The sequence below is a fragment of the Protopterus annectens genome, chromosome 10.part0, assembly GCF_019279795.1.
Source record: "Protopterus annectens isolate FY-2018-M chromosome 10.part0, PAN1.0, whole genome shotgun sequence".
Taxonomy (NCBI): Eukaryota; Metazoa; Chordata; order Ceratodontiformes; family Protopteridae; genus Protopterus; species Protopterus annectens.
In genome coordinates, this window is record NC_056744.1 from 13,582,531 (window position 1) to 13,598,596 (window position 16,066).

The 16,066-nt window shown below is 44.5% G+C and overlaps 1 protein-coding gene across 2 annotated transcripts in view; it reads right to left on the minus strand.

The window, feature by feature from the left end:
* The window catches only part of TMEM94 (transmembrane protein 94), a 2,655,014-nt gene that overhangs the window by 2,163,276 nt on the left and 475,672 nt on the right, over positions 1 to 16,066 (minus strand). For both annotated transcript variants that reach the window (XM_044084945.1, XM_044084944.1), the window contains exon 4: positions 6,810 to 6,937. In XM_044084945.1, the coding sequence (XP_043940880.1) occupies positions 6,810 to 6,937 (128 nt within the window). The remainder of the gene's footprint in view (positions 1 to 6,809; positions 6,938 to 16,066) is intronic.

Here is a 16,066-nt window from a genome sequence, read left to right on the forward strand (position 1 = left end):
ATCTGACTCTGCCATCTTCCAAGCTGAGGCATCTGAGCTGGCACTCCTCCCATCCTTTATTCCACCAGTCAACCTCAGATCAAGTTTGCAATAACCCTGTACTAACAGAATCAATCTACAGAAAAACAGACAGCCTTATAAATACCAAAACATACAAAAGTCATGTATAAAGATCAGGAGCTCAACCAGGAACTGTGGTTCCCATGAAGTCATCCAACAAGTCTCTCACAGTCACGGATGGGGGAAGGAGAGAGGGAAGACTGAGGAGAAATGCAGATGGAACGTTATGGTAAGAACATCTGATGTTGTCACCATTATTCCTCCTCAACCTGTGGGGCAAAGTTCCCAGCTACAATAACCCTAGGGAAGCCATTCAGTTCCTGGAGGTAATGTCCAACTTGTAGTGAGTAATGAAGGTATGGGGATTTGTCCAAGTTGCAGCTTCACAAATGTCATCAACAGACACCCTAGAGCAAAAGGCTTGAGAAGTTGCCATAGACCTTGTAGAATGAGCCTTGACTTTGCCTGGTAATGGCCTGTTGTTGGACGAGTATACAAAGGAAATACAATCTCTTAACCATTTGACAGGGTAGTCTTGGTGACAAGCTCACCTTTTCCACACATCAGGAAAGGATACAAACAGTTGTTCAGACTTCCTGCAAGACTTAGTTCTGTCCAGGTAAAAATGTAATTGCCTATGAACAACCAGAAGGTGGACGGTACACTCTCCTTTGTTTTGGAAGCTGGGTAAGAAAACAGGAAGGTTGATGGATTGATTTATATTATTTTGCATTGTTACTTTGGGCAAGAAAGATGGGTCGGTATGCAGGGAAATTATCTTTGCGAAAGATAAGGTAAGGGGGCTTAGAGGAAAGGGCTTGTAACTCTGAAACCCTTCTAGCTGAGGTGATAGTCACCACAAAAAACATTTTTCATGAGAGAAATCTCAAGTCAGCCTTAGCCGCAGGTTCAAAAGGACGAACAACTAGGGCTTGTAAAACCATGGTTAAATCCCATGTAAGGGTAGAGTCTCTGATCAGGGAAAGAAGAGAGGTACCTCTCAGAAAAGTTTTCCAAAGTTTAGATGAAGCCAGAGACTATGAATTCTCCCCATTATGAAAACTGAAAATAGCTAACTGTACTTTTACACTGGAGTAGGTGGCTCCATTTTGGAAGAGGAAAGCCAAAAAATCCAAAACTTTCAGAATGGGAGCAGTGAAAGGATCTATGTGTTGTTGTTGAGCCCAAAGGGAAAATAGTTTCCATTTTCTCTCATAGATTTTCCTCGTAGAGAATGAGTGGAAATCATGATTATTCGGACTGGGGTTGAAAGCCTGGATGGAGTGTCTAGGCAACATCGGAACTGGAGAAACCATGCAGTTAGATCCAGCCCTTGAAGATCTATGTGGGAGGGCCCCGATGGATGGGATAGCAGATCCGGGATTTGATCCAGAGTCAATGGTAGGCAAATTAGATGAGACCAAAGAAAGGTGAACCAGACATGATGATGCCAGAAAGGGGCAATGAGGATAACTTTACTCTTCACCCTGTATTCTTTTTGCAGAAATTTGGGGATTAAAGGCACTGGAGGGAATGCATAAAGTAGACTGGAGGGCCAAGCATGAACCAGAGCATCCCTTGGTGAAGGGACCCCATGAAGGGATCACAGCAAAGAAGCTGCTGCATTTGTTGTTAAAGGGGGGGTCAAATAGACTGCAGCAGGAATGACCACATTTGCTAAAAATCAGGTTTGCCAGTAAGATTCAGGGACCACTCATGAGACATCAGAAGAACTTGGCTGAGCCTATCCTTCAGGATGTTGGACTCCCCCAGAATGTTTATTGCTTTAAGAAAGCAGTTGGTACAGATCGCCCATCACCAAACCCTCATTGCTTCTCAACACAATGGGTAAGATCTGGTTCCTCCCTGTTTGTTGATGTACCAGTCCACTGACATACTGTCTGACTGTACTGCAATTATTCCCAGAAAGAGGGATGTGTAGAGCTTGCAACGCTAGAAGGACCACTCTTATCTCCAGGACGCTGATATGCAATTTGGTCTCTTGGGGAATCCATGTGCCTTAGATCGCCTGACCCAGACAATGTCTCCCCCCGCCACCCTGCCTGGGAAGCGTCCGTGGACAGAATGGCTTGGTAAGGGGAAGAACAAAGGTTCATCCTTGTATGAACTCTGGGGAATGAAGCCACCAAAGAAGAGAATCCCTGTATACTCACGAAAGTTTGATCCAAAGAAGAGAATCCCTGTATACTCGCGAAAGTTTGATCAGAAAGTTTAATGGGTGTCTGTGTAATGACCACTGAACCGCCAGTCTCCATTGCAATACTCTCATGTGTAGACAGGCCATGGGTAACAAAGTTATTGTGATTGCCATGGAACCCAAAGCACTCAGTACTAACTTCGCCAGGGGGGCAAGGATGGCTAGAATCTGTTTGATACGAGATAGCAATGTTGTGATTCGGTCTGGAGTGAGGTAGGTCCTTGTTGAAATCATGTCCTGCAAGCTCCAAGGAAATTAACTGTTTGAACTGGCTGCAACTGGGATTTCTGAGTACTGATCGTTATGCCTACAGAGGGGGCTAGCTGTAACAAACAATACCTGGCTTGAACAAATATATGCCTGGCTGGTGCTGTTAGGAGCCAGCCGTCCAGATATGGAAACACATGGAATCCCTTGTAGACTGAGATGGGCTGCGACAACTGCTATGCATTTGATGAACACGTTGGAGGCTGTGGTGAGACTGAATGGAAGCGATCTGAACTGGTAGTGGCTGGCTCCCAGCCTGAAATGCAGGTACCGTCTGGACCACTTGTCCACTTTGGTGTGGGAGTATGCATCCTTCGGGTCTATACAGCACATCCACAGTCTTCCATTCTCAGAAGGGGTAGAATGGACTGCACCATGACCATCCTGAATTTTGAATTCTTCACTGATTTGTTCAGGGATGTCAGGTCCAGGATCGGCCATAGGTCCTCCATCTTTTTGGGTTACTAAAAAGAATCTTGAGTAAATACCTGACCCTCTCTGGTTGGGAAAGACTTCCTGGATGACCCTTTTTTGTAGCAGCTTTGCAACTTCTTCAGCTGCCTTCTCCCTCTGATTGGGTGGGACCATCAGGTAGGAGTCACTTTGGTAAGGGGTTTTCCAAAAAGGGAATAAAGTATCCTCTGGACACGATCCTTAGCACTCACTAATCATTCGTGATGGCTAACCAGGCTTGTGGGTGTAAGTAGAAGCACCCCAACTGCCTCCAGAAGAGAGCAGTCAGGCCACCATTCAAGAGCAATGGAAGGATCTGCCCCAGAAGGAATCTTCAGACCTTGCGTTCTGCAGACCCCCCTCTGCCATGAGGGCGGTATCTTCCATTGTAGCCGTTACCCCCTCTGCCTCTGGGGGAAAAAAAAACCCTGAGATTCGTGAAAAGGACCTTAGGATTTCTCAAACCACAACCCCTCCCCAAGTTGGTTCCTGGAGAATGACCTTTCTGCGATAGACGAAAGGATCCCGATGGCAGACAAGGTCTTTCCAACCGTCTCGCTCCAAAAGAGTCTCTCTCTTACTGTTGGGACCAAACAAAGACAATCAGTCGAAAGGGGCACTGATGAATGACACCTTAATAGATTCCGCGATATCACACAGCTGCATCCAGGCATGGTGCCTGATGGCAATGCCTGAACAGGTTGCCCTACAGGTGCCCTCTGCAGAGTGGGAAATGGACCTCATGGGTGCATTAGACATGGAAAGTAGGGTGGCCATTCTGGAAGAAAAGGTCTTCTTATCCTCATCAGACATGGATTCTGGGGAAGACTCAGAGTTCTTTGACAAGGTCTCTCTGTAGTCTAGTAAAATGGGATAGGTAGTTTAACACTTTGCAGGGCAAAAGTGGACAAGGCATAAACTCTCTTACCAAACCTGTCCATAGCCCAACTCTCTTACCAAACCTGTCCATAACCTTAGACTCCCCTGTTAGGGGGATGAACAGAGGAGCTTTCTTGAGCCAGTTCTTTTTTAGTGGATGCCACAATCACCATGGAATCTAGTGGGATTCTTTTGTCCAATGTGGCTTGTCAGTAGGTGAGCAAAGAATCTTGTCTTGCCTCTTTGGGATGGGCTCTATGGTGTCTAGTTCCTTCCATGCCCTGGTAGATACTAATTCAATCAGTGCATCTGGAAGGAGGACACCCAGGATGTAGATGGGTTGGACCAGAGAGCCTCCAAAAAGCACCATTTCCTCTGGGGTGAGGTTTTGGGCAGACCAACCACCTATTTGGTGGAGTATCTCTAGGACATCTGAAAAAGAGACATCCTCAGGTGGAGATCTTGGGGATCCCTCCCCTTCCACAAAATCAGCGTCGGCAGGGAGGGATTCCTGGGCAGAATCCAGGTACCTCCTTTTACACAGTTTCTTCCGAGGGACCTCCTCAATGGGATGCTCCAGGGAGGTGTCAGAAAAAAACTGGCATTCTATTGAAGGAATGGGCTGGAGGCTCACAAGGACTGGCTGCCCCCACGGTAGACGGGAGGCTTCAAACACAGATTTATGGTGGTTGGGACTGGTGCTGAGGGGGGAAGAACCGAGGCTCTCCTTAGGTGAGAGAGGACCCTCTCCACCACTTCAAACGTAGGAGGACTCCAAGAACCTCAGGGTCATCCCTCCGGAGCTGAAGCTAACAGAATGGACATCCCCCATGCACTCAGAGCCCTCCACTCCGGAGGGGGAGTTTGGGCCGAGCTATCAAAAGCCGAGGCTCTGAGAGGAAGCAACAGCTCTGAAAACTTTGGAGTCATCATAAACCCCCTGGTTTCGATGTCGAGGCTCCAGCTCTGAGACACGCTAGGCACCGATGCAGTCGGGGCCGGGCACATCGGGGAGGCCATCGAGGATGAAGTGATAAACACTATCGGCTCAGATATCTCGGCTCTTGGAGCCCCAGTATCGGCAGACGCCGAAATCAAAGGTCAAATCAGAGAATGGGCAACAGGATGAAATGGGGAAATTCTGCTCACATATTCTGTGGGGGACGGAGCTGGCAAAACCCTCATCTGGATCTGTGCCTAAAGAAATTGCCTCAGTCTGTCCATGTTATTCTTGGACAAACTATGGGAAGACCTGGTGGAAGAAGTGGTCAAGGGTATTCAGGAAAGCCTTTTAGGAGAGATCTCCCTTTGTGGAGATCTCTGTGACTAAGTACTCTGCTTTGACATGGCAAGTGGACCCAATGATGGAGGAGGACATGATGGAGATGACAGAGCCAGTCCCAAAGAAGTCAGATCCGATGGTTTTGGCACTTTCTTCACCGGCTCAGACATAGAAGACTATGACCAATCCAGGGAGCGTTTCCTGGCTTCCCGCGTCTCCTTATGTTTTCTTGCAGGGGGTTGAGTCCCTGAGGTGGAAGGGACAGCAGGAGAGGAGGTAGAGGGGAGCAAGCCCTTAAAGATAAACTTGTCCTGCTGACACCGATCCACTACGACATGCAGATGGAAGGTGGAACAAATAGGGCAGGAGCTGTCCAAGTGAGAGGGCCCTAGACAATAAACACACTCCTTGTGGGCATCACACAATGGGATCTTGTACCCACAGGAAGTGCATGTTTTGAAACCTAGAGGTTTGTCCAATTTAGAATTGGACTTAGGCAACATCATGAAAGGTGGAAAAAGAGAGAGAAGGGAAAGACAGAAAAGGAGAAGCTCTTTTTTTTTTATGGGTATAATAAAAACGGGAAAGCTAAGCCGAACAGAAAACCAGGTTAAAAAAAGCAGAAAAGGACTAAAAAGAGACTGTGTAGGAGAGAAAGCGATAGGAATACGTAAAGGATAGAAAAATTAACTCAATAATGGAAAAGAAAATTCCTAAACTGGAGGAGCTCTAGAGCTGTGACAACCTCGAGCGCACTCTATGAGCAGCAAATGAGATCTGAGGTTGACTGGGGGAATGAAGCATTATGGGTAGGATGGGAGGAGCTCGAGAGCTTTGATGCCTCAGCTTGGAAGACGGTCAAGTCGGATCTGAAACCCACAGACTGAGGAGGAATGAGTGTGACAACATCAGATCAGTGGTTAACTCCATGCCTTCTAGGTGAGCTCCAGACTCATATCCCTTTTTCATTTAAAATCTTGCACCATGAGTGGCCATCATATTACTGTGGACAGGTTGTCCAAGCCCTATAACCCTTCCACTGCAACTACAACCAGGAGTGCTGAGCTTTCGGGGGGGGGGGGGTCATGCGGCTGAGCAGGGATGAGAAGTTAAAAGTTCTATCAGCAGCATATACCAAAATATAGGTGATATTTTCCAGAGGGCATGATAAAAGCAGAGGAATAAGCATGCACCAGAGAGTATACGAGGAGCAGAGCACTAAAGACGCACAGATTTATGGCTCAGGAAGTCTTGGGAGGAGTCACAGGGTACAGACAGTATATCTTGCATATATAAAGACAGAGAAAAAAATAGATATAAATGCAAACACAAATGTGTATATCTATAAAACCTAGAACATAGAAGTAATTGTTCACACAGGAAAACAATCAGCCCACTTTGCCCTTCTAAGCTTTTATTATACAGTTTAACACACTCACTCTATCTTTCTATATATATGCAAATGTGTGCATGTATGTATATGTGTGTGTGTGTATATACACATATATACAAGTAATACACATATGTACTACCTATACAGACAGGGAGAGCTATTTACAGAGAGAGCATTGTACACAGTTTCCCTGCTTGACACCTAACAAGCTATCCACACATTACTTTGTTGTTTGGAACATCCCAATAAATACTTACCTCCCTTCTGGCTCACTTCCATACGACCCCAACAAAATTCCTCCAGCCAGAAACATGAGGAATGCCCCAGGCCAGTGGAAGCTAGAACGTCGGTTGCCATGGTGCAAGAAACTCTTCAGCCAGATGTCCTACAAGAAAATAACAACAGGATGTCAAAATGCAAAACAAGGGACAGAATACGGGCTGTCCAATGGACTAATTTCTACAACTTAAAAAAATGTCCAACACCCCAAATTGTAATGAAATCTATGCCTCATCCCTCCACACTTGATCCTAAACTTCAATACTATATGCTTTGCCTGCTTTTACTTCATACACCAGAAATCTTTTCATGAGAGAACTGCTTCCTTACACTGTCCCTGACTTTACTGGCAATGGCAATTTTATTATGTCTCTAATGTGAGGTTATTATACTCTTGTACCATACTTAATGCTTCAAAGATAGTTAAAGATTTATATTACACCCTGCTGCACCTTCCTCCAATCTATTTATTTTCATGCAACTTCGGACACATACTCTGCACTAATTTTCTTGACCAGCGTCTCCCAGTGACTTGAGCATTATGGTGACTTTCTCCCTAGCATGACACAATACCCAAAGTAAAGCAAAAATGACTTCTACTGAGCACAGCACTCAACTTGCACAAACCTGAAAACCATGTATACATTTGTATATACAAACACACTTCAAACATTTTAGAGGAGCTACATCAGTACACACTTTGCAAAGAAAATAAAGCTAACTGCAATACATACTTCTACATCCTTTGACCTAAACCCAGGGCTGTTTGCTATATTTACAATTAGAGAAGCCACACCAATATGCTTGAGAACATTGATGTCTGGATGCCAACATCCTGAAGTGTTGGCAATTAGTTTACACTAAGGGTATATGCAATGTGTGCAATGCTAAATGGGAAAAACATGCGTATATAGGTCAACATGGACTAAGTGCATTCATGTCACCTTCTAGCCCCTTTGAAATGCATGCCTTTAAAATCAAAGGTGTCAGGGGCAGAAATGCAACAGATCTTGGTGCCACATCACCAATGCAGCTCTCCTTTCCTTGTGACAGGATGGGATAACAGAAGAAAATAAATACTGCAAATCTGATGGTGGTGCAAATAGGTCTATCAGTGGTAAACCAGAGCATCTAAATTATCTGTCTGCAATTCTCTGGTCAAAGAACTACTTATGAGGAAGATTTCTGTAGAGCCTGTATGAAAGTGTGCTTGCACTCCTTGGTGTGTGTGGCTATCAAGAGCCATCAATTAGCAAAGGTTCATTCCCATAGCTTTATGGCTTCCTTACACAGGGGAATGGAATAGGCTATTCCTTTCCCTACTTGTTGCTGTACAAGACTATGGCCATATTCCCCATATAGATACTTAAGGAGACTTTGAGTATGCACTCTTGAAAACTTGTAGAGACAAGACGAGTAAATGTAGTTTCATTTTTTTGTTCCACATTGCTCCTGCTGCTTAACCATCATCAGCCTCCTCCCAGCCACTCAGCCCTTTCACTTTCCCATCACCAGAAGTGAGGGTTGGCTGAGACGGGGTCATCATTCAGTCAACCATCAGGGATGTTTTGGGATTTCTACCCCTGTGCACCTAACCCAGTTAACTACTGTGCCACTTATATATGAAACAAACAAACTAAAAACTGGTCACAATTAACTAAGACACTCCAGTGATAAAACATCCCTCTTCAAGACAGCTACCCCCAAAATGCAACTCTGATTCCATTCAATCAGCCAATTTCTTATCCATTTCACCATTTCTGTCTCCTTATTCATAGCTTGTGTGTTAACGTCCTGTGACATAATGGCCTTAAAGAAGCCCAAAAACTACAGTCACAAAGCTATCCTTTTTCAAATTAGCAGTGGCTCAGAAACGGACATGTATAAAGATAGACTGGTAAGATTTCTGCCATGTGAAGTAACAACAAGGGCCTTCTACAAGAGTTACTTTCAAAGAACTCCACCAATCTACCTTAACTTTTCTTAGTATGAAAGTGAGACAAACAAGCCTTCGAAGGGCCAGGTTCGGAACCACTGCTGCCACCTTCGACTTCCATAGAACCATTCTGGTTTCTTAGAAGAGACTACACATTTCTGCCAGTGTTTCACCAAACACCAGTGATGACTCTTTATCAAACAGAATGCACCTTTTTTGGATTCTACTTTACAACCACAAACCCTTTTTTCTTCCTGTCCTTACTTCAACCCATTTATAGGTTCTCATAGGTAGGTACTAGGCTATCTGCCCGAAGGCATTTATAAGCCTAGCCAGAACGTGTTGGCTTTTGGCCCCCCCCCCCCCTTGGATTAGTTCCCCGTATCTCTATCTAGCAGAGCCACTGAAGTGATCCACGGGGTAAACTTTCTGTTTCCCATCCACTCGTCAAGGTTTCTTTTGAAGAGTGTTAGCGAGGAGCTCTGCCTAATGTAGATTGGAATCTTGTTCCAAAGCATGGGAAGTCTCTGGGACAGGAATCTATCCCTCCAGCACGTCCTATTTATTGTTGTGGTGAAGTTTAGATCCCTAGAGCGTGTTGCTCGAGGGGATAAGGTTTTCTTTAGGTGGAGCATGTCTATCAATTCTGGGTTGGACATGGCTTTGTATGTCAGGCAGAGATCACCTCTGAGTAGGCAGTATGCAACTGAGTACAGCTAGAGTTTCTTCAGTCGAGCTGCATAGGGCATCTGTTCAAGGCCAGTGATCCTCTTGGTGAGGTACTTCTGTGGTCTTTCCAGCTGTTGCAGGTGTCTTGTAAGGTACATCCCAAATGGTGCGTTGTAACCTATGATGGGTCTGATGAGTGATGAGTAGAAGGGCACAATGACCTCTTTTGATCTGGATGCGAACCCTTTTGTGATTAGGTGGGCCTCGTAGAAGGTTTTCTAACCATTTTGGCAATGTGATGATCAAAGACGAGATTACTATCTAACTTGGGTCCCCAGATCCCTTATTACATCTTCCGTATTAAGGGGACTACCACCTATGTGGTAGTTTGTGGGTACTTTGCTTTTTCCAAAGGAGATGACTATGCACTTTTTGGCATTTAGCTTGAGGCCATGATTTTGACACCAGGTATCCGTCTCAGTGAAACCCTTTTGGAGGATGTCTGTGTCAGCCGGAGAGTCAATTATAGCCCCTAGTTTGCAGTAGTCTGCGAACTTGGTCAGCCATAGTCTTCCTGTGCTTGCTTGTACCTCTGAGAAGTATATGCCAAACAGGAGGAGGTCCTAGGACTGAGCCCTGGGGAATGCCACTTGTAACCAGTTTAGAGTCGGACCTAACTCTCACCATGTGGGTTCTGTCCGTGAGCCAGTTGGACATTTACCTTCCCAAGTATCTATTTTTCAATATAAAAATCTCCTCTCTTTCCATGCTGAAAGCCTACCCATTGATTTTTGTACAAACAACTCAATCAGTATATAAACTTCAACAAATTCCAGTATTTCACTTCATTCATGCCAGCTAGCTCTTCCCAATACTTACTTTATCCTCTTTAAAACTGCCCATCTAAGAGAGCAATTCCTTAGACTTACCATTACTGGCCATCTAAGCTCTCTGTGTACAAATGGCTGCAGCTTTAAATGAACTTATAGTCTCATAAAAATTGTACAGAAAAGTAAAACAAAAGACTGTGTTCCTAGCTTCATAGTCAAAGCAGCAGCAGAATCTCAGTTTTTAATGAAAAAAAAATTCATGGAACGTTTATGCCACAACACTTACAAAGAATACAAATCTCATATTAATGCAGAGTGGTGGCACAGTGGTGAAAGGCATACAGTATAAGGGTCTGTGATCCACTTCTCAGCATGGATCTCTCTGCATAGCAAACGCATCTTCCCTGTCTCTATGGGGGAGGTTACAAGGTGTAATGATTTCCTCTCATCTCCCAAACACATGCCACAGGTGAATTACTGATCCTCTAAATTACCCACAGGTGTACATTCAGTGTGAGTTCATGTGTCCTGGACTGGCTGGCACTCCATTCAGGCGGGGTTTCTATGGCTTGTTTCATTAAGTGCCAGGAGTGGCCATGCTCCCTAGTAGCCCTTCACTGGATTAAGCAATTAGAATAAACTATTTTTTTTTGTTCTCCACAGGACCCAACCCACATTCCACTGTCCCATTTGTTCCATGGGAAGAAGCCAGGCATATGCAACCTGGATGAGATCCCTATAAGCCCTTTATTTCTTGCCCAGGTAGCCTAATCAACCCACCTGTTCTCCAAAGCCTAGAGCTGTGTGGTAGGGGGCAGAGTGGCTTGCTGGTTCTGTGCAGAGGCCTACACAAGTGCTGGGAAACCACCCGCTCCCCCAGTCCCTTGCAAGAGCTCACTGGGCTCCACTGCATTCTGCCTGCTATGGGATGTATGCTTATACATTAGCTCCGAACCATGTACATGCATCATTGCACAGCAAACTCAACAGGCCCAGACTGCTCAAGTGCAAACACCTAGTTCTCGCCATCTAGGCAACGCCCAAATGGCAAGGCAGGGAGATCTCCCTCCCACTTAACCTTCCCCAGGGTGGGTGGGCTGACATGAGCCACTTCCTTCCACCCTCTACTGATCAGCTCTCAGCTCTTCCTCCCCTCCAGTGCCACAGATGCTAAAGGAACTCAAGTTGTCTGACATAATTAGGTCTCTACCCTTGTAGGACACCCAGAAAGAATGAATGAACAAATTGTGTAAACAGAAAAATATTATTTTTAGGTCAGAAATTCCAACATTACATATCTAGGTTTTGATTGTTATCAAATTTGTTCCTCTGACGAGACTTTAAAACTGCACTTTTATTTTAAATTGAATGGCTTGACAAATGTTGCAGTCTGCCGATTTCTGAGGTTTATTTTGATCTGAATTTAACCCTGCTTATAACTGTTAGTATTACTGTACTGTTTTCCAGATAGTCTTATAAAATTTTCAGAACAAGACATCTTGATCTACAAAGTGTAGGAGTAAAAAGCTGTAAGGGTATACAGATTGGCTGGCTCATCTCAAACATGAGCAAGTCTGTCTTAACAAATAAGATGTAACTTTGCTATAACATTTCAAATGACATACAACATCAAATCTGGCTGACAAAAGTATCTTTAGTTTTGATTTAAGAAGAACATAGTCAAGATAAAATTGGGCTGCGACTCAAATTTCATAAAGGGAAACAAATAGTTACATGGGCCTACTTGATGGTGTCTTGGAACAGAACCTTACCTCAGAAACCATTTGAAATGTTCTTAATTTCTCAAAAAATGTATCTTAATTCTGCTTCAGAATGCCTGCAAAATGTAGTTATTTGGTACGCAAGAGAAGAGAGCATATCAGTTCCCCTTAAATACAAGTAAAAATTTTTGGGGAATCCCACCTGAAAACTCTCTGCAAAATAATTAAGACCGGCATACTGAAATTCTAACCTTGAAGATCTGTACATATTTCAGTGCTGAAGATAACTACAATATACTACTGCTGTCACTACAGGCAGCACTGGCCTTTTTTGTAAAGGCGCAGGAATGCTGCACATGCTCCGAGATTGTAGGTGGGCAACAAATCTGGGAGCTTACTCAGATTTGGCGAGATTTCAAAATGAAGCAGATCATATTTGGGAATTCTACATTTGAGGAGTAAAGAAAGAGGATGGGATTTGTGAAGATATAGAAATTACCACTGTTACACTGCTGAGTACAGTAGTTAAAAATTACTAAAAACTGGAAGCAGACAAACAGTAAAGGAGCACAAATTACACAATAGGTTCCCAGTCACAGGGAGAAAAAGGAAGAATGAGTAAAGAAAGGAAGAGAAAAAATAAAAAAGCAATGGAAAGAAGAACTAGAAATATTACAATAGTGAAAATCATACCAGGAGTAAAGACACAGTGAACCGAAAGGAAAAATTTGCACGTTATGAACTGGGTAAGAAAGGAAGCAACGAACCACGAACAATATGTGGTGCACCATGCATGAGGACTGCACGTAAAAGTAATACACTGTATGGAGCTGAGAGTTTTTTTAAAGGGTTCAAGTACTCGTGTAAAGATCAGATTTAAAGATACTGTAGTATTTATCTTCATCTCAACAGGATATTAACTACGTCAACATCCTCTTATGGTAAATATACCTGAGAGAAAAAAAAAGGTTGCAAGACCACCCGAAGGAAGACCTAGGGTTGCCACCTTTTAAGCGGGCCAAAGTAGGATGTGGAGGTGTGGCCAATATGACACTAGCCACACCCTCTACCATGACATCACCACTGGAGTTTTGAAGGGGATGCAGTTATGGGTACAACAGTGTGAAGATATTACAGCATACTGAAATAGCACAAACCATTTTAATTATGTCCACAAAAGACAGACCATGTGCATTTTTTCTTTTTTTAAATTATGTCCACAAAAGGCAAATTGTGTGCATTTTCTTTTAACTGATAACAGGAAGTAAGAAGTTATGTACCTACCATAACGTTCCATGTTAGTTGTCTTCTCTCGCCTTCTTTCTTGCTTGATGGGTTCGGAGCCGATCCCTCGGCTCCGACTCGGCACTTGCTAAGCTCGAGAGTCACTTTTACCAGCTCGAGGCAGCCCCATATCCCATGATGCAAGGCGGTAAGTACCCAGATCTCGTTTGTTGACAAAGGGCAATAGCACCAAGCATAAAATACTTCCCAAAGGAAGAAGAAACTTACAGATGGAAAAAGGACCAGGTCTAAATGGTCTTTAGCATAATAGTTTCTTATACAAGGTCTGTCCAGGCCAGGGGGAAGGAGGGAGGGTAGCAAGAAAGAAGGCGAGAGAAGACAACTAACATGGAACGTTATGGTAGGTACATAACTTCTTAATGTTAAGTTGTCAATCTCGCCTTCATTCTTGCTTGATGGGACCGCGTCCCTAGCACCTCTATCCTGGGTGGCTCAATGGAACAAACTCTTGAGGACTGTAGAGCCAAAACTGGCTCTGTCCCTGGAGGCCAAGTCCAATTTGTAATGGGAAACAAAAGTGTGAGGAGTAGCCCAAGTGGCCGCTGCACAAATAGTGTCCAAAGGAAGTCTAGCTTGAAAAGCTGTAGAAGTAGCTAAGCTCCTAGTTGAATGTGCTTTAGGTTTTGAGCACAGCTGTTTTCCCCTGAGCGTATAAATTTCAGAGATGACCGAAGAAAGCCATCTGGACAAAGTCACTTTAGAAACAGGAATGCCTTTTTTATTATCCGCATAGGAAACAAAAAGTTGATCAGATTTTCTAAATTTTTTTGTTCTGTCCAAATAATATCTAAGTTGATGATGGACATCAAGATAATGTAGCTTTTGTTCAGCTCTATCTGAATAGTTAGGAAAAATACCGGAGATCAATGGATTGATTCAAATTGTTCTTTGAAGCGACCTTAGGTAAAAAGGTTGGGTTAGTTCTCAAAGATACTCTGTCTTTGTGAAAAGCCAAATAGGGGGGTCGAACCGAAAGAGCATGAAGTTCAGACACCCTCCTGGCAGATGTAATAGCCACTAGAAATAACGTTTTCCAAGAAAGATATTTCAGGGAACAAGAAACAGCTGGCTCAAGGGGGAAGAATCAAGGATGTCAGCACTAAATTTAGATCCCACTGAGGAGGAGGATTCCTGATTGGAGGTTTTAGTAGGAAAATTCCTTTCAAGAAGGCCCTGCAGAGCCTATGGGACATAATATTATGATCTGCTATCCCGACATGAAAATTGGAAATAGCAGCCAATTGAACTCTGACTGTGGAAGAAGAGGAGCCTGCATGAAAAATCTCTGCTAAGAAGTCCAGAACTGCCTGAACAGGGGCAGTAAAAGGATCAATATTTTGGGCCTTAGCCCAATAAGAGAAACGCTTCCATTTGCTTGTGTAAATCCTCCTGGTAGAGGATTTTAGTGAAGCTACTATGATGTCTCTAACTGGGTTAGAGATCAAAGGAAGCCTGGCTAAGGAAGGAAGTGGAGCAACCATGCTGTGAGGTTGAGAGAAGGGATTGACCGGTGCAGCTGACCGGATTGGTGAATCAGAAGATCTGGCACTGGGTCCAGATGCCACGGCTGCACCAAAAGGTGATGATGGAGGAACGGGAACCAAACTTGTCGAGGCCAGTAAGGGGCAATGAGAATCAATTTGGCTCTCAAAACGGTAGCTTTCTGGATCACCTGAGGGATCAGAGGAAAAGGAGGAGGGAAGGCATAAAGAAGTCCCTGGGGCCAATCCTGGGTCAGAGCGTCTCTGGGGGGATGGCCTGATAGAGGGAAGAGGCTGAAGAAGTCTGGACATTTGCTGTTTGGGGAGTAGCAAAAAGATCGCAACATGGACGACCCCATTCCAGAAAAATCTCTTCCGCTATCGATTGCTTGAGAGACCACTCGTGAGGCATGAGGATAGCTCTGCTCAATCTGTCCGCTATAATGTTGGTTTTCCCAGGGATATGCGTTGCTACCAGAAACCGATGAGAGGAGATCGCCCATTGCCAAAGTCTGAGCGCTTCTCGACACAAGGGGTAGGACTTGGTTCCGCCCTGTTTGTTGATATACCAAACTACAGACATGTTGTCTGTGTGGACTGCAATTGTCCCTACGGGAAGAAAGTCGTTGAGGGCTTGCAACGTTAAAAGCGCTGCTCTCATCTCCAGGACATTTATGTGCAGATGGTACTCGAACGGTTGCCACGTCCCATGAACCATCCTGCCCTGATAATGACCCCCCACCCGATCAGGGAGGCATCCGTGGTGACAGTGGCTATCGGGGACGGAGGTACAAAGCACCTGCCTTGGTGAACCTGAGACGATGTGATCCACCAAGCAAGATGCTCTTTGCATGTCTGTGTCACCAGAATCTGGTGACGCATTGGAAGTTGCTGGTATGACCACTGTGTGAACAGCATCCACTGAAGAAGGCGCATGTAGAATCGAGCCAGGGGAAGAAGAGTAATGGCCGCAGCCATGAGCCCTAATACCTTTAGAACCATTCTGGCCTGTATTTTCTTGCTGGCCAGAATGATCCTGACATGAGTCTGAATGTCTGAAACTCTTTGTTCTGTAAGGGTAGCGGACATCCGAACAGTGTTTAAGTTTGCGCCTATGAAGGTAATAGACTGGCAGGGCGATAAGGATGACTTTTCTAAGTTGATTGAGATGCCCAAATGAGAACAAAGGTCTATTGTGTAATCCCTGGCTTGTATAAGCTGATGCCTGGTGGTGGCTGACAGGAGCCAGTCGTCGAGATACGGAAACACCTGGAATCCTTGACGTCTCAGGTG